The sequence below is a fragment of the Passer domesticus genome, chromosome 6 (genome assembly GCF_036417665.1).
Source record: "Passer domesticus isolate bPasDom1 chromosome 6, bPasDom1.hap1, whole genome shotgun sequence".
NCBI classification, from domain to species: Eukaryota; Metazoa; Chordata; class Aves; order Passeriformes; family Passeridae; genus Passer; species Passer domesticus.
The window spans coordinates 48,557,081-48,584,678 of record NC_087479.1 but is presented as its reverse complement, the minus strand read 5'-3'; the positions used below and the strand labels follow the sequence as shown (position 1 = coordinate 48,584,678).

Sequence of the window (27,598 nt, the reverse complement as noted above, 5' to 3'; positions counted from 1 at the left end):
GCTGAGCCGCTTGGGCTCTGCAACAAACCCGCTGCCCAAAGGCAGCAGAGACATCGGGACCCGTTTCAGTGGCGTTAACCCCCACACCTTCACCCCGCAAATTGTTTGTAAAGGCACGAGCTTTCCTCCCGTGTTTATTGCTACGGTGCCAAAATAAAGGGCTTTGGTGGTTCTGATAATTATCAGCAACTCCTTTATTTCGTTGGCATTTGAGCCCCCACAATGTTTAAAGTACTTAAATTATCATCGTTTTACCTAAGCCAAACATAAATGTTGTTAGTGCCGTGGAAGTGCATTGTCTAGGTATTACTTCTAGCAGTTTACTTTTTCTTTTGCTACACAAAGCAAATAAAGATACAACTGCTGTTTTTACAAAGTACTTGGAAGTAGGTGCTACTTCAACAAGTTTAAGGACTCCTACTTGAAACGTATACATAGTTCAGACAAGGCTTGAAGTAACACAGGCCTATGTATATTTCAACAACATCATAAATCCAATATTGTTAAAACTGCAGCTGAATATTAACTGTTATCACAGAAGCAGACAAAACAAATCCTCCCTTACTACTCACTCAGAGGAAGGTTTCTTCTTTAGAAAGACAAAGTTCCTAAAATCTATTTTTAAATTAAGTGCAGTGCAAGCCATAAATGTTGTAGACCATAATTCTACATCTTAAATGCTCTTTAAAACAAAATTATAGGGGGTTAATAGCCACAGAAAAATCTATCTAGTCTTGATTTAAACAGTGAGTATTCTTGGAAAGGTTGGCCTGGCAATTGCTTATGGAGCAGAGGTGTCCTACGAGAAAGCATATGAAACTCAAGCTAATTTTCAAGCAGAGAGGTTTCATGAAAGTCCTTTCAAGTTCTCAAAATCCTGGACTAGTATCTCCAGTGTATTTTAGATTTCAGACCATTCTTCCAGTGTGCTTTCTAGATTTCCTGATAAGATCTATGTATGAAAAAAAAAACAGTGCCTAGGGTGCTGTTAAATACACCCTGCAGATCACAGTTCCCTCACTCAAAGGTCTCGCATCCCTGCACACATGTCCATTCCAGAATAGGGGTGGCAGAAGTTTTGCACAGCTCTGCAAGGTGCTTGGAACTGGGGGACCCTCGACACAAGGAAGTTTGCTACTGTGCAATGCAGACAATTCAGCAGGACACTGCTTCCCTGCACTTCTAAAGTGCTCTTTGGGGTCAGGTATACTTTACACTACAAGGTAGTTTGTTGCCCTTGTAGCCACAAAATTCCTATGAAATGCCTGGGCCTTTCAATTGTAGTTTGGTAGACAGGGAATGAAAGTATTCAGGTTAGGTAAAGAAGAAACTAAATGTATTTTTATGCAGCTTGTGCAGGTCAAAAAAGTGACTGAACAATCAACAGGATATTTATTTTTTCATAAAACACCCTGGTCTATGAGCTTTGGGTGTTATTTTAAACTTTGATGTTATTTTAGAGCCAATTAAGCTATTTTGAATATGAAGTTGCAGTTTGGAAATGTTTTTGGGCTTTATGCTAAGTCAATGCTTGATGGCTTGCTGTATTTTTTTGCTAAATTCATTCAATCAGGAAAAAGGCAAATGGTATCTCTGTAAGGAAAGGTCTTCCCTCAGGTGCAATACTAAGGACAGCAACAAAAATCCTGACTCTAAGCCAATAGCAAATCACTTAAAATAAACATAATTAGGATTTCATGCAACAGCTGTATCTCTGCCTTATACTTGAAGCATGCCAAACATCACATTTGCAACTCTTTGTGGCAAGAATAATCCCTTTGAAAGCAATATTTGACCCCTCCCTTTTATCATGTTGAACCTCCAGCTATTTGTGTCCTGATGCCTGCATTGTAATCATTCAAGTCTCAAACTTAGTAGCACAGGCTTTGAAACACTGAATTACCACAGCTTCTACACCGTGAAGTCTTCAGCACTATACAATCAGTAGTGTAGACTGCTGGAGTCAGAAACTGAATTCTCCCTAGGGTGAATTTCTCCATTTTTGCCTCATAAGCCACTTCCTGCAGCATCTGATCCCAGCCCTGATCTACAGACCACACTTTTTCTCCAGTCTAACAATTTCTCCATTCCCCTACAAGCTTCTAAAAGGCAACTCTTGACATTTTTTACCTAAGGGGGATGGAGGAATGCATTTATGTGAGGAAATTTACAGAGAGCAACAAGATAAAATTGTTATATTGTTATGGGCCATTCACTCTTCCATGTGCAAAGGAGTGACATCTGCATGCAACACATGATATGCCTAGAAAGAAATCAGTGGGGAAAGGGAAGAACTGGCTTGCAGCCCAGTGCTGGCAGGGTGTTACACTTCCAGCTGCTTGCCCATCTTGCTGAGGGCATCGCTGACAATGTCCAGCTCGTGGCGCAGCTCGTTCACCACGCTGGCGATGCTCTTCGTGTCCTTCAGGACCTGCACACTCTGAGTGTAGGGGTTGTACTTCACCCCAAAGGGGCGCTTGATGGTTTTTGCAAACTCTCTATTGAGGTAAAAAAAAAAAAAAAGAGAAAAAAGAGGGTGTTATAAACAAGACATAAACCACAAATGCATTCTCTGTATGCAGCCAGTATCAATACCCACTTTTCTAAAATACTTAAAAATATGTATCTCCCACCCAGTACCTGAAAAACCAAGAAAATACTAACCAAAATTCCTTTACTGTGAAAAGTAGTTACAAAACTGTGATAAGACTAAAAGGGTTTGGTGCTGCTACGGAGATAGAGGTAAAACCAAATCTGCTTTTATAAAAAGGAGGAGGAGGGGGGCAGATTCTGTACCTCATCTTTTCCTTTGCTTCTTCAAAACTTTCAGAAACAAAGTAAACCTCCTGGAAAGTTGTAATGATACATTCTTGCTTGCAGGTGACCTTTGGATCAAAAGGTTTGACTTTGGCGCTGTCAGAGAGCGAGTGCTGGTAAGGTGTTACCATGGGTCAGAAGAACATCACCATCCAAAGAATCCAGGAGGAAGATGACACGTGATAAAGTGAATAAAAAGGATAATATGATGATCTTAATGCATCTCATCTTAAAATTTTTATCTTCAGATGAACAATGATTAAAGCCTAACAAACTGAATTATTCTGAATGGTCATATTCTGCCACTTTGGGTGAGAAAAGGGACTCCACAGACACAAGGCTTGTGTATAAACAAGAGCAATATTTTCAGAATTTGCTTAAACCAACACAGCTTTCATCTGAAAATAGTATTGGGTTGTAACATCAAGAAATTATGCTTCATAAAAATCAGGGGAAAACAGTGGCAATAACAATGAGGTATAAAGAAGAGAGGCAAACAAGCAATAGCCATTCTTACCTTGAGCTCACTAATGGAAGAGAGCAAGCCAGCCCCATAAACTCGGAGCTGCCCCTCTTGCTTGCACAAGCCAAACTCTATCGTGAAGAAGTAGCACTGAAACACAGAAGGAAGTAAAACAATTCAGCCTTCATCAAAGATGCAGTGGTGAACTAGGTGGGAGCATTTCTATTTGTAGGTAGCATCAAATAGTTGCAAATAGCAGATAGTTATCACTCAGTTATCCTGAGATATTTAGAGAGGAGGAAAGCAATAGGATGGCATGTTTCTCATAAGAAAGGTGGGTGTTACAGATCACCCAGCTGGGCTGCAGGATGCTAATGCCAGTGCAAACATAGAAGTGTAAATCTGTTTTGAGAAATACTAATATGAAATCACAGCCTCAGCTTAAAAGGATCACTGGATAGAGAGGATTTCTGAGTGAGTGAGAACAGCCCACTGCAGTTTGTTTCTCATTTGCTTAGTGTGCTGTAAAATTAAAGACATTCTGTTTGCTGAATTTCAGGATTTCTGCAGCTATACAGGAAGGAACACTGTTTTCATGGATGGCTTATTTCTGCTCCCACTGAAGGTAGTACAAGTTTTACCACTAGCTACACAAGATGGGAAACGAAATTTTTAAAATCAGCAAGCTAGATCTTGCATAACTGGCACAGATTATTTTTCATCAAAATCTACTTTTAATCTTAAAATACTCTTGCCAAGACATCCAGAGACTGATATCCAGAACATTAGTTTATATTATTTTAATTTCTTGTCTGAAAAGTATCTAATGCTAGCACTCACCACATTCAATACCATATAATTTCAATTCATTCTACACATTAAAGAAATAGAACACTTTCAAATCATTTAATCATCTTCCCTGAAGAAAGAAGACTTTGTCTGAAAGAAATAGACCATAAAATTTCAGTCTGCAAGAAGTAATTTACCACTAGAAGCCGAACCATTACTTGACAGTAGAGTGAAGAAAAATACCAATCATATCAACTTTAAAGTGGTTTTTTTTCATAGCATGGAAATTTTTTTCGTGCTTTAAAATCCAGGGACCAGTGAAACACAAAGATCTAGCAGCTGGTGTGGTGAAAGTTGACATGAAGATCCACATGGCATGGGATCAGCCTAGTGAGGCACAAAGCTTTTGATTTAATCCCCAGGCACTCAAACACTCACTGTTGCCAGTTTTTGGACAGCCTCATCTGATGCCCCAAGTGATGCAAGACCAATTTCCTGGGAGAACTGAGCAAAACTGGGTTCAGCCAAAAGAGGGACATGACCTAGGAGCTCATGGCAAGTATCACTGGAAAAAGAAACAAAACAAGAAATCTCATTCTTTGTCTTTGTGGCAAAGTTAAAAAATCAACACCACTGAACAGATACAATGTCTTGCATTAAACTTTCAACTTAAACACTAAAAGCGTCACCCATTTCTCTGAAAGCAGCTGAGCAGATCATACCAACCCTGTATAAAGTACATAAAATCAGATTTTCAAATGAAGGTGCTTAAAATTAAGGTCTGAGCTCCCCATTTGTAAGGCGACTGGACATTAACTGCACACAGTGATATCAGTAAGAGAGCTCCAATAGCAAGCTGTACTTTTGAAAATCCTGCACTTATGAAGGTGGCACTTCAGCATGCTGTAAGTTCATTACATTCAGCGTGAAGGCTGAGTCTTCAGCACCTCAAAAATAAGTTTTATGCTGGTGTTCTTGAACAGCTTTTAAGTAACTTGGCTCTGGGCAAGCAAGAGTCAAAACTTTCTCACAAATTCAACCCCAAGATTAAACGACTCACGGCTCTGGTGTATAGAGGGGGTCCGAGCTGTGCCTGACATATTGAGTGCAGTGAAAAACTCGGAATGCCAATCCTGCCAAGAAGTCTCTGGGTGACAGATATCCAGCCACGGGGCGAATGGTGAAGCCTGTGCGCTCTGAAAGTGACCAGAGAAACTGTATATTAGTTTAGCACAGGATGCACAGCATTGTCAGCTTTCCTGCTGGAGCTGAGGTGACAGCCACAGCACTACCTTGGCTCAAAAGCACATGGGAAAATGAGGCACAACTAGAAAAATTCGGCATAGGCTTGAGAATGAGCAACATTTTTTAAAATGGCCCTACCTCTGTTACAGTGGATTTCCTAGGATTCCATGCCTAGAGTCAACAATACAGCCAGGTATCTCCTTAGCCAATCCTAACAATCTTTTCAGACACTGTCCCTCAAATATCACTGCATGCACTGAAGACAAATACATTAAAACACAGATGGCCAAAAAGCCTCTTAAAGGACCGGAATTAATACAAGCCACCAAGGATGTTTCCTTGTGCCCACAAAATGGTGGGATTTTCAGTGGACCTCAGTCTATTTTGAAAATCAGAAAATTGTAGAAAACCAGCACATTACCTTTCAGGAAGCGGGATACATCTTCCAGCTGGGGGATATTGTCTTCCCTGTACCCACAATGTTTGGTGAGCAAGGGCAGGTTTTTCAGGTACTCTCTGCAGGCGTAAGTTGGGTAAAGCTTGTTAAGCTCTCGGTACACAGTCCCCCAAGTCTTGATCTCCTCCTCAGTGAATTCAATCTTGGGAATTGGGTCACCACTGCAGGGAGAAGAGGAAGAAAGGACACTCCTTAGTAAATGGCTAATAAGAGGTGACTCATTAACCTATTATTAGTATTTAACACCTGTATGACTGTGACACCTGGCATTAGACTCTGTCAAATACTCAGTGAGATCTGGTCTGTGTCCTGGAAAGCTTTTAGTCTAAGGATTTGCCTTTTTTCACTTTAACCAGTTGTCAGGAATATTTGCATTGATCTCACTTAAAGCTTTGGTTCTGTAAACAATTTCTCAATTGTTCAATGCCAAGAGTAAGGTTTAAAATACCTACACAATCTCTTCACAGCTTCAGGAGCTGATAACACATCCTTTTCCATGTTGGATTTCTAAGTCTGCAATTATTTTCCATTACCCTTTTCATTTGTTTTAAGAAAAGAGAATTTCCTAAATTAACAACACATTGTGTGACAGCAGCTAAATATACACATCAGGTAAAAATCATGCTTCTGTCCAGAGGAGACCAGTGACTGTCTGAAAATATTTATTTTAGTCTCTCTTTCCTATTTAGTCCTCAGGACCTTGGATAAAGTGGATTATGGCAAGGCCAGCATTACACTGCATTTCCAGTGTCAGCCAGGGAACTGGCATGGAAAATGCTTTCCCAAGGGAATCTCTGTCAACAACAGGTTAACAGTAGTGAGCTTGGGACTGTGGTAACCAGTTGCATTAAACACACAGTGCAATAGAACTCTAAATACAGACCTTTTCTAGGTCATTTTCAGTTGAGGAACTTAACACCTAAATTCAATCAGGCCACATAAAAATCACGTATTTACAGCACTGGGTTATGAATCTCTTACTGCTTTAAGAGCTCCACCCCCTGCCAAAAAACATCCATAAAGACAGAAGCTCTTAGAATTTCTTTTCACAGAAAACTTCTTATCTACACATCACACATGCTAGTTTGAACCAGGAAAGAAAACTCAAGTATTAACATTTGCTCAGAAAGTTAACTCTGAGTGGTCACTGGGCTGTACATTGGGATTTGCCTCCCCTCCCTCTCCTTTGCAGAGCAGCTGGCCAAGCCCCACAGACTCAGAGTCACCAGGACTGCCTCAATCTGCCTTCTCATCTTGCCTCACATCTCCCTTCCCTTCACTCCTTGGCCCTGATCCCTGAGCTGAACCCTCATCTCTCAGCCTGGTCTGAGCCCAGAAAGGTGAGCTCCTCACAGTCCACTCTGCTGTTATTTCCAAGCACCCAGAAGGCTTCTCCTGGAAGAATTCAAGCTTACTGTTTGTAGTTCATAGCCAGGTCTGCAAAATACTTTCGCCTCTTGCGATAAACGTTGTCTTTGAAACCCTGGTAGGGAGAAAGGAAAACACAGTTCAAAGAGTTTCCAAGCCATAATAAATAAATCAATTTGAAACAGGACACTTGACATTACTTCAGTTGGGAAATAGAAAAGTATGTGTAAGAATGAAAGGAGAGGGCAGGAAACTCATAGCTGTAGTCTGAAATGTTTAATAGATGTGAACTGAGCAAATACTCCAAAGTAGGAATCAGCTGATTTATACAACTATATATTTTGTAGAGAAGGATTCATTTTAGTCATATCAGTATTTATACAAAGTTTGTTACTTGCACAATTATTCAAAATTACAGAACAAATTGCCCATTTTCACTGCCCAAATACCAGTTTGGTTTCTCCAGTAAGGAAGAAAGAAAGAGGACAAAGAAAGCCTGCCTCAAAATAACTTTCTTTTAGCTTCTTTAATGTGTATGTGACCACTCAGGGCCCAGACCTGGAGTTCTTGCATGAGTAAGTCCTGCAGAAAAGCACAGGAATTGAATTCAGTCAGTCTTCCCTGAACAAAGAAAGAGACATTAAATCCCCAAGAAAAGGTGCTCAGACCCCCAGAGACGCCATTGAGAGAGAAGAGGGAGGAGGAAAAGCTGCAATTTTTTTTTAGGTCAGCTCCATAAAGTACATTTCCGACTCTGGACTGGGTGTAGAGAGGGAAAAGTACTTACAGGATGGTCGGCATCCAAGTCAGAGCCGTACATCAGCACCCGGTTTGCACACTTATCCAAATCTGAGATCTTCTTCGGAAACCAGGGAACGTTCTCCATGCCTGGGGAAGGCATGGAATCCACAAGGTTATTAATAATGCCCAGCACGCCGAGGGAGGAAGCGCTGCTTTCAACTACAGCTATGGCGGTTACAGCTCACTCTGTAAATTAAGGGGGCATGAAAAAGACAAGGGAGTCCTCTGCCTATCTGGCACCAGCCTCCAGCTCACACTTCCTCCTCGGTCACTGCCACAGACTGCCTGCAGAGCACAGCCAGCCCCAGAGCCTCTGGGAAGGAAAGCAAGCACGGGTTTCTCTGCTGTACTTAGAGTAGCATCTAGAGGATCCCTCGGAGACAAGGTCTGCCAGTGTAGAGCTGCTGGGAATGTTGTAGGGCACAAAGGGTGTGAATGAGAACAGAAGTGATTTGTCTGTGGTCCCTGGGCAGAGTGGGAGCAGGTTAGAGTCCTCTCGTCATGTTTTAGTGACCACGGGAAATGGATGTTTCCCCATGGTTATGTTCATGGGAAGCATCCAGCTTTGCCTTCAGGGGTATGGGGGGAGGATGAACAGGAGGCCATGCTGCCTGAGAGAGGAGCATCACTGCAGTTTTGCTACCAACTGCTTTGGGGTTATTTTTAGCCTAAGAGAGTTTTTTGCCAAGCCCTTGGCAGAGCATTTAATACACTGTTTTTCTGCCTCAATTCTCTTCAGTTTACTTTAAAAGGTCAGGAGACTGTTTAGATTGAATTTCCCCTTACTTAGGGCTAAAGTAAGCCATTTTATCCAAGAGCTCCAGATCTCTCCTTCCCAAGCACAATGACTGAAAATACATGGGACCAGCTTCCTGCTGCCCTGAACTTCAAGCATCTCTTTAACTGAAAGTAAAGGTAAACACAACATGTAATATCTAAAGGTAAAAGGCACCTCTGCAATACTAATATAAGTAGCCAGTTACGATTAAAAGTGGGTAAAAAAGACAACAAAATCAAGAACTAAATGAAAAAATTATAGAATCCCTCTTCCACTCTCCCCAGTGTCTGAACTGAAGGGGGACCTGTCAGTATCACACCTCTGCCATCATAGTGTGCTTGAGCCCTGCACTCAGACATTGCCCACAGGCCAGCCTGCTTTGACCTGCACGGATGCAGGGCTCCCACTGGTGCCAGCTGGGCTGTGCTGGTAAGGGACAGGAGCACAGAGAGCAGACACACGTTTTGTAACAACCTGACAAAGCCTGAATTCCCAGGTTCAGGCCAGGCTACACTCACACATAACACAGAAGTAGGTACCTGGCAGAAGGTGCCTGAAGACACAACACAAGTGCAGGTGGGGCCATAAAAATGTTTCAGACCAACACATTTTGAAGTGCATTTTCATCAGAACTCCCTTTTGTACCTACCATCTCCCTGGACATTGAAATGCTCTGTTGGGCTCACAGAGACGACGTTGACGTGGGATTTCAGGAGCTGGAAAATCTCATTCAGTTGTTCCCTGTTACTGTCACAGTCCACGAAGATCTCAAACTCAGAATTTCGTCTCTTGGACTTCCGTGACTCAATGTGTACCAGATTTACATGCTTCTCCTGTTTAGTAAGAAGCAATGTTCTCAAAGAGATAGGCTAAAGACAATTGACTAAAAGTTAAAATAGTTTTTCAAATTAATATTCTACTGCCATGAACTATTCACCACCTCTATGAAGCTATTTTAGTTAATTGGATCTCTTGATAGCAATTTGCTTATTGGAGGGTGGGGGGAAGGTTTGATTTTCTATTCAGAAGAAAATTAAAGCAAACGTGTGTTCTTTCAGTTTTATTTACATTCAGGAAGCACATAAAGCCACAGTCAGGAGGTTTAAATTCATAGACCTTTTTCTTTTATCCTTCCCGTAGGAAGCTGATTAGCAAAATTCACTAAAATGCCAATCAAGTCACCATATAATTCTCTCACAAGCAAGCAAAGGATTTAAAAGCAGTAGTTTCCAGGGCATTAGTTTCACTTTTCCTTAATCTGAAGAATTATTTAATCATGTGTATTATATTAGCAGCACTGAGAAAACCCCAGGCTAAAGCACGCAGAGCCACACACCAGAGCGCGGTGGCACTGCACACGTTCCTCACACAGCACCTGCCCAGCAGCTGTGCAATTGCAGCTCGTCTGCCACCTTCAGTCTGCCCGGGCAGTGTGACAAAGGCACTGCACAGAGCACAGATCAATGCCCCAAGTGTCTGCCTGACACCAGCAGGGGCTTCAGATCACCCCTTATTCCCAGCAAAACCATTGACTGCTGATCCTCTCATCATGAGGGGTTAAGACAAACCTCTCTCAGTGTGTAGTCTGTGCAGATAAGAGTTTTAGCCAGCCATCATCTAATTTATGAGGCATACATTTGCCTTTCTGGGTAATTTTGGGTGCCAAGTGGGAGCCAGGTTAAGAATCATGTCCTAAATAAATGGATGTAATCAATTCTTATGTGTTCCAAAACCACTCTTACAATTTAAAAATGCAGAGCTGCTGTGATGATCATAAGATTATAACATACATACCTGAAAGAGTTTTAATGCTTTTACAAGTCCTCCAACTTCATTCTTCAAGGAAAAAATGATGGCTGTCCTTCCTCTTTCAGATGCATGGTCTTCATTCTCTTTGTTATCTTCAATCATCATGTAAGCTGACTTATTTAACTAGATGCAAACAAACAAAATAAAATTGTTTGAATGGATAGAAATGCAAAAAGTGTAAGTTTTTCACATTTCAGGGTGTCTTGGGTAATGCTGTGCTTTGGCCAACCACAAAAGGAAAAGAATTAATTAAATTATTACCCAGTAATAGGAATAAAGTTAGTCACAGACAGAATTTGTGAGACTGAAATACTAACGTATCTTTTTTTTAGTTGAATGATTTTATGGACATCTTTTTTCATTCCCTAGGATGCAGAAAATATTTTCAATGTATAGTTTATAATTAGCATTGCTACTGGGAGGAAGGAGAGCAATAAGATGTCAGCAGAAATAGTACACTGAACAAAACACTTGTTAGCAAGTTCAGTGAACACTGGCAAAGAGAATAATCCAAATCCCGCAGGACATAGGAAGGAAAAGATCAATCAGGATTCAGTAGATCAGAACTGAAAAACCACTCTCTTGTTATGTAACTGTAAAACACTCTTTTCATAGGGCAAGGAGACAAACCTAAGGAGGTAAAATGTTCTGCTGACCAGAATCTGTTTGCTGTAGAGACAGTCCCTCTCTGATCAACCACAGCCAAGCTGCTCCATCTGCCATGTCCCTAAATTGGTGTGTCAAACCCTTGGCACAATCACCCAAACCACACACTAAAAATTCAGACACCCCACACTGTCAGACCATGTGGTTTGGTACCTCACTAGTGAACACACTCCTGACTCTGTGGAAATCAGCAGCTACCACAGATTATATTCTCAGCTACATGTAGCCAGGCCATAAATAGAGAATACTGAAACAGTAAAGAATGGGGAAAATGCAAAGTAAAGAAAAAATACAAGGCTTATGGGCAGAGGCTGTCCCTCGTATGTCTTCAAACCTTGCAAAAAAGAAAGAATAAAAGGAGAGGTTTCTGAACGAGTCAGTGAGAAAGAGGAGAGAAACAAAGAAGGCACATTATTGCTATTTGGAACTATTTTTTGATCTGCCATATCTTTAAAGATATCACTATCTTGAGACATTTTCAGAAATTAAATGAGCAAAATAAAAATGCTACCAAAATGCACCAGTTCCTTTGATTCCCTCATACAGACTCTCCAACTTTAATGATGTAATGAAAATATTTGGATTTCTGACTGGGTTCCCCACTTCTAATGAGTTGCCACAATATGATGAGCCTGGATGACAGTATCAGGCCACCAAAGTCAATGACCTCCATCAGTTTGAGTCCAGATATCAAATATCTGCTGGAAGTGTGTGGCAAGCCCAGTCAGGGTTCAGCTGAGCAGCCTGCAGGTTTCCCAGCTCACTTCAGTGTCAGATCACCATTACAAGAGCCAGGAACAGTCACTGAACAAAGGCACTTCCACCAGAAAATAAAAAGCTACAAACACCACGATTACATACAGGTCATGGGTTGTTTTCTCAAGTGCAGAGAGCCATTTGTGTGAGCCAAATCCTGTTCAGATGGTGCTGCTGTAGGAGAAGAAAAGAAGTCTCCACTACAAGTAGAGTTAGGTGGTGGTTTTGAAGGCAATAAATGCAGGCTGGTTTATAGAAGAGGCTAATATGCAGCATGCTGGCTTGACTCCATGTAGGATCATTGGCTTCAGCCTGGATCAGCCTTTTTGAGATTTTGCAGTATTATGAGGTGCACAGCTGGGACAGACTACCTGCACTGAAAACTAATGCCCTTCTTTTGTGTTTTGCTGCTGCAGCTTACACTGTGTCTGGGATCAGGTGACAGCATCTACAAAATTATATGTTTAAGAGATCAATGAAGAAAATCAGCAGAACATAGAATGTTCTTATATCAAGAAATGACCTCTAACTTAAGAATTTCAAACTGGACAAGAGAAATTGAGACACTTACAATGCCAAATGCACACCATATACATATTTAACCCTACACCAAAGATAATCTTTTGATTTAATTAAAAAATTAACTGAAGACAGTAATTCAGCAATCATTTGGGTGCAAGGCAACAGGAGAAAATGGTAATGCAGAAACAATTCCTCTCCTCCTGTGGCTGCACTTCACTTATATTTTAACCTCTCTCAGTAACTCAGCAACCCAGCCCTAATAAAATCAGAAAATTTTCCTTTGCATGGTAACACATTTGAACTTTTTGGAGGGTGAAGGGGGAATTAATATTGCATTTTCCACCAGCCTGACTCAGTCTTGATGAAAATACACAAACACAGCCTAAGCCCTTTATTTAAATAGATAATTAGGTGCTGTCCAGTTAAAGATTTCACATTTTGGGACCCATAGCAATTATCTTCCCTTTCTCCCACTCCCCAAAGGATGTTCACAGAGAGAAAGATATATGAGGGTCATATTTTGTGCTTTAATTCTTTCTATTAATGGATAACCGGGATTTTAAATTATCCAAACATATTTGCCTTAAAAAAAATCACATTTCAATTCATAAATTGAAGATGAAAAATTATTTTCAAAATATTTTATACTGATTGACATTAATCATGATTAATAAAAAATGTCAATGGACATTTGATACTCTCTTCCCTTTAAGTAGCTGCTTACTTTGTTGCTGTCCTTTTGACACACTTCTAGGGAAGGGTGAACACACAATGTTAGGAGTGACCACAGCTAGATATCACATTGCATTCTCCAGCCACACCAAAGTTCCTAAGATTTAGCTTTCAGACACCAAACCAAAAGCCACACTGAGCAGCTTATTTGGCTTCCAAGCATCTAAGGGATACAGCAAAGCAATATTTTTGTGAAACTTTACCTTCAGCATTCCTGTCATCACAAGGAATTTTATAGACTTTATCAATTGCACAGTATCAGTAACTGCAGCCAGTGCTGCTTTTAGCTGATCTCTGATGCACCAAGCAAACTCCCACTATAATAAGGAATATTTTAAATAAAGGGAGTGAGTTTTATAAATAAAACCAGGAGTGAGTTCTTCTGGGCTATATCACACCCTCTGTCTCCTAAGCAATGGTACACTAAAAGTTGCTTTTGTTCTACCTTAATTTGATATGCTTGCATTTACACTCTTTGAGGTTTTTTTTCCCCTCTTTTATCCAGAAACAGCAGCTCCGTCCCAATCCCAGCGGCACTGGACACTGCCACCGACGCCGGAGGAGCCGCACCCCAGCTCTCTGCAATTACTGCTCTCCGAGCACCCGGGGCCAGAAAGCTCCCGGTTTTCCAAATCCCCGTCCGAGAACGGCAACAGCGAAGCGCCCGAGCTGCGACTGCACAACAGCTGCGTTTGGTCCGCAAGCCAGGACCGACCCCGGGGCCGGGCAGCGAGGATCCCATCCCGCACCTCCTGTGCCCGTCCTGCTCCCCTCACCTGTGCCCATCCCACACTCCCCGTATCCATCCTGCTCCCTTCATCTGTGTTCATCCCGCTCCTCCCGTGCCCATCCCGCTCTCCCTGTGCCTATCCTGCTCCCCTCACCTGTGCCCATCCCGCACTCCCCGTGCCCACCCCGCTCCTCACCCGTGCCCATCCCACACTCCCGTGCCCATCCCTCTCCTCACCCGTGCCCACCCCGCTCCCCACCTGCCTGCCGGGGTCCCTCGGGCTCGGGGCCGCCTCCAGGGACCCGGCGCGGCGCGGCGCGGGGTGCATGGCCGGGCAGGCTGGGGCAGCGCCCGGCCCCGCCGCCTTTATGCAGGGGCGAGAGCCGCCCCGGAGCGAGGGGAGGGATGCAGGGAGGCGGGGGAGGCGCTGCCCGGCCCAGCTGGGAAAGGGGCGCGTTGATCCCCTCCACGGTGTTTGCAGAGCAGCGACGCTCGGGCACAGCCACCGCCCGCTCCCCGTCACCGCAGCCCGGAAAACCCGCGCAGGAAGCAGCCCTTTGCCCCCCGAGTGGCACCTCCTCGGTCACCCGGACAGGGCCACCCAAGAGGGGTCACAGGAGACTGACTTTTTGTGGGTAGCTCTAGGGGTTTTGCAGATAACATACATTTGCACACCACGGGGCTGAGAGCAGCGAGCATTTGGGTGGAAGGGGTCCTCCTCCACCGTGTCCACACAGGCACTTCCCAACACTTGTGCCCTCTCTGTAAAATGTTCTGTATGCTGCCTGTGGGAAAGGGAAGGCAAACTGCACCACAAGTGAGAGGTGGCGAGGGCTGGGCTTGTGGCAGAGGGGCTCTGAGCAAAGTGGCCTCCAAGGCTCCCGGGGACTCAGCAGTGGTGGACACCCCTAAGTTCTCAGCAGGACATAGTGCAGGTTGTGGTCCCAAAGAGGAACACCGCGGGCAGATGTAGTGAGATCTTCACTAAAAACAGCAGTGCATTTCTGCTGGGAAAATAAATTGCAGTGTATTCCTTCTTTCCTCAAAACCTTCTGTGCATACAGGAAGAAAAACTACATTTCTGTTAGCGGAAAACTGCATCTTTTCATATCATTCATGTTGTCATTTATTTTCTGCATATATCTAGATGTGTTTATAGTATAAAAACTCATGGTTTTTCTACTCCAGCCCTCACTGTCTCATCTCAACTTGGTAACATTAGGATAAGGGGATTTTGGTCCACAGCAGGAGAAGCCAAAAGATTGCCCGGGAATATAATCTCTTGGAGGTGTTAGGGATCTCTTGGGGAGGAGAGATTGATTATTTTCTACTTGAGCTGTCCAAAACTCTGATCCTTTTAATATTTTTTTTTTTAACAAACCTTTCAAAGACATGCTCAAAATCAGCAGCAACGAGTTGCACTCGAATATACTCAAGTGTCTGGAAAAATCCCCAGTATCTTTCTCTTCAGTGCCTAAAAAGGGTTTGAGGTTTTTTTTCAGCTAGATCCCTTAGACACTGGTGTGACACACCTGGTAAATCATATTGATGATGCCAATATACAGGGTGACACCTAACCCAGGCAGGCACAGGCACACTTGCACCAACATCTGCAATGATATCAGAGTCTTCTTTCTTCCTAAAAGGCACTGAACTTCAAATAATTCTGTCTCTAAGAGAACTGAGGGTGACTGGCTCAGCCCTTCAGACACAGCACGGGATTGAAAGAACATGGCTGTGAATGATGACATAGCTGGAAAAAACCTTTTTTTTTATCCCCAGTTTGCTAATGGGACATATTTCGTCACCAGATGCTTCAATTTTCCCTGCGCAAAGAAAATGCAGTATTTATCAGTATATGTCTTATCTCTACAACAGGCATTTCCCTTCCTTCCTGAAGAATAAATCTCCCCATCAAATGAGCTGACTCAGAAAGCAAACAATTTGTAGGACCTTTACCCAGACCCCAAAGTGTGTGAGAGCCTGGTGTTGATGACAAATCTGTAAACATGGGCACAGTAAGACACTTATGATAGAATATGACTAATCCATCAATTTTCTCTAGCTCAAATGGAGCAATAATAATGGAGAACCCATGGGCAGCCTGACCTGTAACTGCTGAAACAATGGGAATGAGGTCAGGAATGGCCAAGGAAATTTAACCTAATATGAAATGTATTAGTTACATAACGGGATAACTGGGGTGCCCAGAGTTTTGGGGAGCAGATTAAAGCTGATTCACTGGTTTAGTAAGAAGTGCTTGTTCACCACAGCCCATGCCCCGTGGTCTGAAAGGGCAGAACCACAAAGCATGAACAGACTCAATTACAGCCTGTTTCCACTGGGTGCTCACTGGAGCCTGCTCTGCTCCTCTCCACACAGGGTTTCCAGCTCCTAGGAATCTGTGGATGGCTGTATAGGAGAACTACTTAAAAGGTTTTATCCAAAAGCTGAATCTTCACAGTTCTAGAGTTGCAGGGTTTTGGAAAACTCCCACTCTGTCACTAGCACAGCTGCTGCTTTGTGTTTTCACACACAGAGAAAAATTTCTACCTTCTTCCAAAAGCTGGTAGTGTATTCTACCATTTAAGAATGGTGGCTTGGGCCCCTCACCACAGAAGAGAGCAGTATGGCACAGCAGTCAGGTATGAACACAACACAAACAGGGCAGCAAAGTACACAGGAACCACCCTGCTCATCCTGGCAGGAGGTGGCACAAGCAAAGGAAAGGTCTGAAATGTGACCTCGTTGGTCTGCAGGAGCACCGAGGCAGAGAGAGGATACAAATGCAAAAATATCAGTTTCTCTTCAGAAAGTGTCTCCAGATTACCAGGTTTTTAAGAATACAGACACGTCTTTGCAGAATCCTTCACATTTACATTTTTTTGATTGTTTAACACAAATGCTATCTGAAGTATCAAAATAAACTATAAATCAGGCCAGAGCATCTGCTGAAAGCATTTTTGTAGGTGCAGACGTTTTCGGTGGGATGTCAGAAATCTACACAGACCCTGAGGTGGGAAGGAAATGTGAAGAACAGCTGGGGCATCAAAACCATAGAGAGAGAGGCCTCCCCTTACGGCACAGGAGATAAGGCAATACAGTGATTAATTTTTCTCCAAAGCCTGCAGGAGATTTCTCACATGTAGCCTCTCATGCGGACAAAGCCCTCCAGACAAATAATCAGCACCTGAGGATGGAGCACAGGTCTGACCCTGCTCAAAAGGGGGTCAAGCTGATCAGGACAGGGCTTTGCCATGTGCAGCTGCCACAAAACCTTCCTCTCTCACTGGCACAGAGTGGCCATAGCACTGTGAAGGCTACCAGACTGGCTTTCACTTACATTTTCCCTCCTAATTCCTCATTAAATGAACTCTCCTCACTTAGATCCAAGTGACAGGGTGGTGTCAGACTGAAGTCCGATGTTTTCCAAGATCTTTGCTAGAGTAGCTCCAGGAACATCAAGCATCTCCAGAAGAGACCACGAGTCTATTCCTCTTTCCCATCTGCTAACTCAGAGGCGACTCTGCTCTAGTTTTCAGAGAGTTTCTGGTTTGTTCTTCCAAGCAGAAACTTGACAGCAGAGTTTGCAATCCAACAGCGGTTCTGACACTTGGGGTACACAATTGTAGATAAATGCTCTGAAGATTTTCAGGCTGAGATGTATGAAAACCAAGCTGTCACACCTGCAGGTCTTCCCCTCCCTAGAGAGCCACACAGTGAAGGGACCCTTTTTGCTCTCTGAAACACAAGATAAACCTTCTGCCCTACCTTTCCTCTGCCTCCCACTCTGAGAAAGTTTGTTCTCTGTGGGTCAAATATGTTGGGACTCAACTAACCCGGCACATCTTTCCAGACATGACACAAATTTTGTGTGTACCAACACTCTGAGGAAGCTGGTCTGGGAGGGAAAATAAAGGTGGAAAAAAAGAAAAATCGGTGTAGTACAGGGGTTCCACTCTGGGGCAGAGACAGAGTCACAGGATGATTTTGTTGAACTGCTCAGGCAAGAACAGGGAAAAGCAGGTTGAGAATGTTCCATAAGGATATTAATCTTCTGCTGAAATATAAGATTATCTACCTGAATGCAGCAAGACTGATGGAGAGAATCAGTCAGCCCTAAAGTCTTCTCAATCCTATCAAGCTCATCAGTGGGAATTACCTGATCTCCCCATGTGATAAGGGAAAGTGCTCTAATCTCCAATAAGGCAATTTCACAACATCACTTCTGAGGTATAAACCCGCTTTGGACTTTATTTGGCCCAGGCATCTGCCTTTCCAAGCAGGACCATTTGTCTGAGGCAAAGGGGCCACTTGAAGCTTTTCCAGAAAAAGGCATGAAGTGGTAACTCCCTGAACAAAACAGCTTTAATACGACTTAGTACCAAGTCTGCTCTAATCATAATTACTTTCTCCAGAGCGCACAGCTGAAAATTCTAATCACAGCCCTCTGCCTTTCTGTTAATTAACTGCTGCAGACAAGTTATGCCTTAAGAATCTCATGGCACTTAGACAAGCACTGTGGAAGTTACAGGGAAGAGTGAAGATGAGCATCATGCAGGCCTCTGCACAGTTTGTTTTCCTGTATAGGTCTTATGGATTTTTCTCATATTCTGATTTAATTTTTTCAATGTTCTTTTATACTGATTCCCAAAAAACTGCTGGTCTGAAAGTCTGTCTCTTTTATTGTACTGATTTTTAATATTTATAAAGCATTTATTGTCACAACACCCAAACAATCCAATCACTTTCTAAAAACCTACATTCTCTCAACCTTTGACTTTTCTCACCTAAATGAGGCAACCTGTCATCATGGCATTTACCTCAACGCAGGAAATCAAAAAGCTTCAAATCCAAAGCTTTTCAAATTTTCAAAGAAATGTATGGATCTGTAGACTTGAGGTCTTTCTACAGAGAATTCTTCCATTTTCTCCCTTCTTCTGTGAACTAGAGGTCTCCCAACAAACACTTTCCAGAGCAGTTCACCCAGCCTTTCACCAGCATGAGGCTGTGGCAGTGTCACACCCTGAACTCAGAGTAACCTCACAGAAATGCCTGGATGGCTCAGTCCCTGAGAAGGGAACCACATCCCCATGAGGCTGGTTTAGCAAGCAGTTAACAATTCATGCCACTGAATAGTTGTTGATTCATAAAGGATTTAATTCATAACCAGTTAATATGTGACAAAAGGAAAAGGGGGATTTCAATTAAGCAAGTATTTAAAACATTTACAAATATATTTTTCCAATGAAAAGTGCAAGAACCAATGAGGTAAATTACCCTCTCATCATGTCTCAGCCAGCTGTGGTATCAACAGCCTTCAAGCACACTTATTTTGAAAAGCCAGAGTTGGTGTGTAAACCTGCTGAAGCACAGCCAGCCAACAGACCATGCACTGCTTGTATATTTGCTTTGGACTGTTTAAAGAAGCAATATTAGCCCTTTCATCTGAGGCAGGAAATATTTTTCATTTCATAGAAGCTAAATAAAATCACAAGTGACATGAGTTACTTGCTGCTCTGAGCTCTGTAGTTTTTCCTGACAGCATCTTTGTAAACTCTTTACAAAAGGTTAGTTTAGATGCTGCTGGGACAATGGACAAACCAGGCTCTGATTTGTTTTCTCTAGGGAAAATAATATCACAAAATTAATATCAATCAGCTACATTTCAAACCAAAGCATAGTCTGGTTGGGAACCAAAGCCCTGAAAGAGCTCTTTGCTCCAATTACTCTGGAGTTACTGGGAACAGTAGTGTCAATTACAACTTCCTTTATTTCTTTATCTCTTCAGGGTTGGTCAAGTCACCTCAAGTTAAACGTGGTCCCCCTCCAGCCAGCAGAGATTCCCTGTGTTACTAGAGCAAACAGGATTTACTCCATCCACAACCATCAACTAGGGATGGGGAAAACCAAGCGGAAAAGCTCAACAAGCTGATCTACCTGCTGCCTGGAAATGCAGGGCAGCCTGGAGAGCAAGGAGGCACTGCCTGGAGCCTTGCAGATCCTGTTCTCCAACCCCTGCAGCTCAGGCAGGGCTGAAGGGGAGGCTCTCAGCTGGTTTTACAGCTGATCACAACTGGCTGGTCAGGCTGGTCACAATTCTGCACTGACCAGCCCTGGCCTCAGCTCCAGAGCCCTGGCAAGGGTGGGGAGGCTGAGACGCTGCTCAGTGCTGATGGCTCTGGTGCCAGGTACAAGGTGCAAGATGCCCAACCTGAAAATGAAAGACAAAGCATCCAAAAAGAGGAGAGTGTGCCAGAGCTTAAGGTAACCTCAGCCACCATCACTGAGAACAGCCCCTCGTGGCATTCAGGGATTACTTCTGACCAGGTCCTGATACTTCTCCATCCCTTAAGCACAAATTATAGTAGAAATGGACTCCATTCATTGAGGAACCACCCTGGTACCATTATTTCTACTACATTATCATTACAAAACCTCAGAAATTATCCAGTGCTTTCACATCACAAACGAACACAAAGCAAAATAGTCAAATGCATAAATAAGGCTGCTGATAAGAGCAGTCACAGTGTTTGTTAACCTCAGCCCGCTGGCCTAATTGGTAGAACAGCAGCATATTGTGTATTCAGAGCGAGGTGGAGAAGCCAACAAAGGGGAAAGCTTTGTACTCACTAATGATATGAGTAAGCAGAGCTCAGAAAGCGATTCAGCAGACTTTGATCCACTCAGGAAAGAGAACAAGAGCTCTCCAGGTACTTCTGACACAGCCTCACCACGGGCTTGGGCCAGGAAGCAGCCTCTGCTGTATCCACATTCATTTAGGAAGTGTATCCAATACACATTTGGTGTATTTGGATTTGTGAAACAGAGGCCCTGGTCAGGTTGTCCATTCCTAGCCAGTCTGTGAAAGTTCCTCAGGGCTTCACACCAAAGTGAGCTCAGAGGATCCACCCTTCTCTGCTCGCAGATTTCAGACACCCCTCATCCACTGAAGTCCTGAAATCACACAGGAACAGATGACAGAGGGCAGCCTCTGGTCTAGACACTGGCCATTGACCAGTGTGAGCAACACAAATTAAATCACAGTCACTTTTTGCTCCAGGGATGGAAACCAGCAATGTAAACCCATCCATTCACAGCAGCAACTTTAAACAACTGGCAATTGTAAAATGTCCAGCCTCAGAGCTGTGAAACACATCATCATTTCCAAGACTGGCAAAAGCTGTTCATCTTGCTGTGTTCTCATGACATATATTTTTTCCCCTTTGAATTTCTTTTATCTAATTAGATTTTAGTTCCCATTATAGTTAGGACAATTTTGTTTTGGGGCAAAATTAATTAGTTTGGATCAAAGTAAGGCTCCTTGAAATGTAACACTAATGAGTCTCATCTGCCTGATTAGAGAGCTTTGCTTTTAGGGACACTAGGTACAAAATTCTATTTCAGAGAAATAAACATTATAAGATTATTTAAGGTTGAAAGCATTAGCTAAATAGTAACCAGGATCATGGATAAAAGATTAGGGTGGCAAACTGTGAGCAGACTTACAGCTGACAAGAGGATGCAACTGTAGACCAAAACAGGCTAATGGGGATTTGTCAAAGAGGTGCAAGCAGAGCTCAGTGCAATTCACAACAATATTGTGAACTGACACCGTGCCTCCCATCTAGTCACAATTCTTTCCACCTATTCACGTGCTAGTAGGCACTGAATGGAAAAGAGTTACAGATTGGAAAAGACAGTAGCAATTTCTAGAAAGAAAAATAGGAAAAAAGTTCATTCAGGATGAGTCAAATGAATTTTTAATATCTGTCAAACTGTATAGACAGGGTATTTGCTTATTTTTAAATCTGATTTTAGTCAAGAACAAGTTGTATTAATCAATGTTGGCTTTAATTGATGTGAGAATTACTCCAGAGAATAAAGGGGGTTAAATAGATTGGGTATTTCTCATTTTTGTTAAGCTTCTTCACCCCATCCACTTTCTCTTACCCCATTAGTACAAACAGTTAAAGAAATACAATCTAGAATTAACTTCCCAAAAGACAGGGGCAAATTCACCTGAAAAATCACATGGTAAATGGAGTTATCAGGGATTTTCTGGTAAATTGGCATAGCACACCATAAATGACAACTGCACAGCCACGTGTTGGGTCACTTGTGAATGACAAACGCATGACATAAGCACATGCAGTAGAATATAAGGGAACTGCCTTCCCCAGAGTGACATCTCCCTCCACAAACCTCTGCAGCACAGACACAAGACTAGGAATGAAGATGTGGTGCTTGGAGAGGGCAGGTCCCAGCTGCTGGCAGAAACAGTGAGAGAGGAGGCAGGAAGCCCACAGCTGGGCAAGGATGTTTTACACCATGTCTGTGGCCAAAGAAACCACTGTAAATTTGTGAGTGCGCTCTCAAAGGCAGCCAGGCAGGTGCTGAGCAGTACAACTGCGCAGGCAGCACCTCTGGACAGTGGAAAACCATCAGAGCTGCAGAGGAATCCCACCGAGGTACCCCGGGCTTGCACAGCTTCAGCAGCTACGCACAAAAAGCCTTTGGATAAACTAAGAGCTGAATTCGAACATCTTCTACCTATTTCCTGTGTTTTGATATGGTTTCAATCAAACATTACCATATTTTGTCAAAATTAGCTTGACCTGCAACAGGCAACACTGAAACCTTGACGTTTTTATCCTTTTGCAACCTAACACTGGAAATCAAATTTTAAAAAACTCATTTCAAACACCCACGTGTCATCTTCTTCTGATGTCATGCGTACTGCACCTGTGCATAATATTCCTCCTGCCAGCCTTCTGCATTAAGTCAACAACAACAAAGACCACTGTGCCTGTTATTCATAAGCTTTTTGTTATCTCACAGAAGACGCAAAAGGGCCCAGAGCATGTGCGGGAAGGAAAGACCTTTGTTTAATTTAATTATATTTACTTCTTTCAAGTCTAAGTAAACTCAGGGATCAGCGCATCAGAACTGATTAATTAAATCATGACAGCATTTCCTTTACCCTGTGTGGGCAATCACATCATGCTGTGTCACATTCAGCAGGTTCTTCCAACAAAGCACCCTCAACCTTCACACTGCGGACAAGAAATAAGTCTGCCTGCCAGGTGACACTGCAGCATTAAGAGCTCTTCTAATGCAAAAGCTGACAGCTGTGGAGTAGCACTGTGGTTATTTTCAATACTTCCATCATGGGGGTTGACTCCAGATCTGTTGGTTAAAGTTACTGATAATGCTGCAATAAAAAATCTGGTTCTGATCTTTATGTTCATCACTGAGTGCTGGGCAAGAGGGAAGCAAGCAGGGTGGGCTCAAAAGCACAGACACACTGCTGGATGCTGTCTTCACCCACCTGCTCTGGTGTCCAGAAAGGCTGGAGAAGCAGAAAAGCTGCAAGAATTTTGCCTCTCAGGGTTGCCCCTGGCTGCTCTTGCCTGTGTCCATAAGCACATGGACTGTGCAGGAATTGGCCCGGACAACTCCAACCCCTCTCCAGAGCAGATCAATGCCAGCGTATTTTTCATCTGTCTCCCATCTTCTTTTAAGAGTTGTGAGGACCTCTCCACTAAAAGAAAAGGGAAAAGGGCAAATCTTCCCTTCATTTGGGCTTGGGACTTTCCCACAAGAGCAGCTCACACTACACAGTGACACTACACTTTGGTCTCACAAAGACTTTCCTGGGACCTACACAATTTGTCAGCTCATAGGCAATTTCCTGTGTTTATTTTTGTCTACTCATTAATGTAGAGTAGACATTATCTACTAACATCACAAAACCAGACTCCTCCCTTGGTCTTCCATGTTTTCTCCATTAATTTTTCTCTTTCCTATTATTCCAGCCTTTTCTGTCTACTGCTCTTCCTTCCATTCAGCCATTGTTATGGCTTCATCCCAAATGACAAAATTGAGTCATTTTGCATGTTTTATCATTCCCACCTAATCTGAAGTGTTTGTCCCTCTTTTCTACTTTCTTAACTTATTAACTCAAAATCTTTACTAATTAGACTGGCATAAACTCAAAATGTCTTCCCATGGTTCCTGTGTCCAGCCTTCCCACCTGACTAATGGGGATACTCTGATGTTCAATAAAAAAGTTTGTGCACGACAAAGAAGTTTTAATGGAAAATGAAACCTTCTGACATCACTGGCTAATTATAATGCAGCATTGTGGCTGTATTGCAGGGCAGGATAAAAGTGTGCACGTATTTCCTGCATGTTTCAATATCCTCCTATTGACAGAAGATAGGGAGACTGGTCTGCTACTGGAGGCCAGGAAATTATTTTTCTGATTTCATTGGAATAATTGACAAAAGCATTTCCTTTCTATGTAAGGTTAACAGATGGCTTGTTAAAGTTACATCTTCTTTAAACAGAGCTGTCACCAAAAATTATATACATGACAACAAAAATAATATTGATACAAACTCACTGCAAAATTAAAATGAAGTTTGCATAACCTGAAGCACTGAATAAATAACTGCCACTATTGCAACACAGAATACCAAGGTGCATTTGCTTTCCTAAGATTTCCTTGGAAACTGGATGAAGGGACATAAATTGGGGAAGTGTCAACATGGGACTTAAGTTACCATGGGCACAAAGATGCAGGCAGTCACTGTGCCTGTGCCAGGAGCAGGCTGCAGGCTGCTGCAGACCAGTGGGCAACACAAGCACCAACCCTGCAGGACTCTGATTTCACAAAATTGCCTCTGTCATGCTCAAGACCTACGCCAGGCAAGGGTTGCAACACTTGACTGCCTCACATCCATCATGATTGGGCTCCCTGATGCCTCACCCAGCCAGCAAAAAACAAGGGGACAGAGTGGGTGAATTAAAAAAAGAATATTTTTAAAAATCCAGCAATACTCATTAGCCCACCTGCTGTGGTTTTTAAGACCTCATGTTCACCTTAAGCTTGCCTCATTTCCACAAGATCAGGAGAAACCGCAAAGGAAATTCAGCTTTGAAAACAGAAAATTTAATCGGTGTTAGACTTTTGATAGGTGACTGCACACCAGCTATTCCACCTGGACAGATCTAGAATGCTAGCATAATTACTGATATGTAATACCTTTCTCCTTCAACATCACACTTATTATTTATCCTCTTTGTTAGGATTCTTCCAGGCTTTTCCCTATTTGCCTTCTTTCTGCAGTATCTCTTAATCTTTTTTCTTCCTCTACTACTGTCCTCTCTTCACAGCCTCCTACCACTGTTACCTTTTCTTTGTGAGCTCTTTCACAGTAGCTTTTATATAAAATTCAGCTCTCAGACTTTCCTGAGCCATCGCTAAGACCTGCAGCTCACATGCAATGACCTGGGAGAAAGGGAAATTGAGCCCCACTGTGTTTTCCCTGCGTTCATTCATTTTCTCCACAGTAACAACTCAGAAACAAATCCATTCTCTTATCCCTCTTAGATGTCAGCTCCTTGCATTACGAAACCTGCTTTCTTTTTGCAAAAGTGAATCAGGAAGGGAAACAAAAGGAGGTGTAGGAGCAGTATTTCCCACTGCAAAAGCTCAGTGGGTAGCTGCTGGCAATAACCTGGTTTGTTTGGCCATGCTGGTGATGTCAGGTTCGCTCAGCTCATGCCCTGTTGGCTCTGACTGAGGGGCTTCACTCACTGCAGGCTGGGGCACGTGGCTGCCTGGGATTGCCTTCACATGAAGGGCTTTTGGGAAGTTGTATAACAACACAGCAGACAGGTCCTTGCCCCAGGTGTAGCAGGTTCTTCCTTTCTCACTGATTTTGGCAGAGCGCGTGAATTTCATCATCATCACCAACAAAATGAAAAGTAAATGGTGAGCACTGAAAAAGGACATTTAATTTTGAGGGGGAGATAAAAGGATATGTTAGGGAACTGCTGTGGCCAAAAGATTCTGCCCTAGAAAAAAAAAAACTGCAAATTTTTCAGTGAAAAATAAAAGAAAGACTGCTGGTTTTGTAACTGCCTGCAGCAGCCAAAATAAGGGTAGTGAGAAAGAACACAGATTTTCCAGGCAAACAAAACAACAGTAACACCTCTGTACCTTTTCATGCCAATATAATAAACTATGAAGATACTTCACTTAGAAATAAAGTTTTTTATCTTATTATTTCTTTTGGATGCAGCTTAGTTTCAGTGACAGGTGTTTATAACAGGGCAGCTTCATCTTACAAAGGACTCAACACAGCACTTAGACAGAATATGAACCAAAATAGCAGTGACAGAAAATTAAGCAAGCGGAGTGAAACGGATATGGAGAAGCACAGTAAAAGCTTTTTAGGTTTCATGGTTTAGTATACCAGAAAGAACAAATTTGCATCATGAATATTGGACAAGCATTAGGATATCAGCAACCACTTCCTTGCATTGCTAAAGGAGCAGATAAATCATTCCAATGCCACTGGCTTTTTTCCCACATCCCAAATTTCTTTGGCTTTGTGGTGTTTTGTCCCACCAGGAAAATGTTACAATGTGGGATAAAGATGCCACATGTGCATAAAAGTTGAGTCAATTGAATGTTAGAATCCTACCTTTGAATGAAATTATTACATGGCTCTATTAACACTAATTTAAAATAATTAATTTTATTTCCAGTCTGCTTTCTGCCTCAATTTTGACTGCTCTTATGCCACAAGTCACACCCAGCTCTGTCCAAGCAGGATTGAGCTCCTGCTGCTTTAGTTCAATGCTTCAGATATCCATTTTTGTTTAGAGCTCTGCACAGAGCAGCAACAAGTACTTCTCATTTCTCCCCAAAGGAAGATACTCTGGAGTTAATGAGACCTTTGGTCTGGAAGAAAGCTGCTCACCTGCTTGTAGACAGACAGATAACCATTCTGAATCAACTGGCCTAGAGAGCTCAGGCTTGCCAGTGGGTGTCAAAACAGGTCTACGAGAGGGAATTTAAAAAAATACCAAACTCAAAACCCAAACACTTCCCAAACCCTCCCTGCCTCTCCCCAGAAAAACCCCAACCCACCAAAATCCCACATCCCAAACGTGCTGCTCATGAAGCACAGGCCAAGGGAGGTCCCTGCTGGCAGGATGATGAAACACACGTGCACCAGTTCCAAACACATCATCCACCTACTCGCACAAATAATTTCTTCCCTCTCTGAACCCCACAAAGACGGCACAGGTACCTTGCATTCACCCTGGCACCAGCCTCGCTCCCACCGCACAAGGGGTGGGCAAAGAGGGAATCCCAGTCTCCAATTCACCGTGGTCATCAAGAATAAAAATTCCCAGCATACCTGAATCACCATTCCGCTGAAGCAAGGCTCACTAACCATGCCTGCAGCTCCTTCTGTTGCACATGAGCAGGAGGATGGGATCCACCTGGGTTCCCACATGACATCAGTCATTTTCTCTGTCGCATGACAGGCACCAGATATCAGAAACAACAGTTCATCAGCCAGCACTGCATATTGGTGCATTGAAAAGGGGAAGGAACAAAATAAAACAACAGATTTTGTCTCAGATTTTTTTTCTACATTACATTACATGGCTACTGCAGATTTTCAACTAAAACAAATTTCAGGAGATGCACACCAGAAATAATTCTTCACTATGGTGGAAGACACTTATGATACAGCTGGGGACAAACTAAGCTCAAAAAATGTTTATGGGATGAGACACATGTTAACTTCCAGACCATAAAAATGACTATGAAAAAAAAAAAGAGTTGAAATAAATATT

General features: G+C 42.8%; 1 protein-coding gene across 3 annotated transcripts; it reads right to left on the bottom strand.

Moving 5' to 3' along the window:
- Positions 1-179: 179 nt before the first annotated feature.
- Positions 180-27,308, bottom strand: TPH1 (tryptophan hydroxylase 1). Of its 3 annotated transcripts, none has more exons than XM_064425320.1 (11): positions 27,154-27,308; positions 10,513-10,650; positions 9,368-9,551; positions 7,927-8,027; positions 7,187-7,254; positions 5,736-5,932; positions 5,130-5,265; positions 4,508-4,634; positions 3,335-3,430; positions 2,797-2,930; positions 180-2,498 (listed from the first exon to the last, which is right to left on the bottom strand). In XM_064425320.1, exons 1-11 carry the CDS (start codon positions 27,262-27,264, stop codon positions 2,324-2,326), a joined length of 1,467 nt encoding a protein of 488 aa, XP_064281390.1. In that variant the 5' UTR covers positions 27,265-27,308; the 3' UTR covers positions 180-2,323. The 3 variants fall into 3 exon arrangements, with proteins under 3 accessions (XP_064281390.1, XP_064281392.1, XP_064281391.1); XM_064425322.1 differs by lacking the exon at positions 27,154-27,308 and adding an exon at positions 26,710-26,858; XM_064425321.1 differs by lacking the exon at positions 27,154-27,308 and adding an exon at positions 14,193-14,429.
- Positions 27,309-27,598: the final 290 nt, after the last annotated feature.

Bases quoted from the DNA above. Each gene is read 5' to 3' on its own strand.
- TPH1 (XM_064425320.1), bottom strand. From the start codon at position 27,264: ATGACTGATGTCATGTGGGAACCCAGGTGGATCCCATCCTCCTGCTCA. The intron at 9,552-10,512 runs GTATGTATGTTA...CTTACTAAACAG, and splicing joins AAGCATTAAAACTCTTTCAG to GAGAAGCATGTAAATCTGGT. The intron at 2,931-3,334 runs GTAAGAATGGCT...ACACCTTACCAG, and splicing joins CTTCCATTAGTGAGCTCAAG to CACTCGCTCTCTGACAGCGC.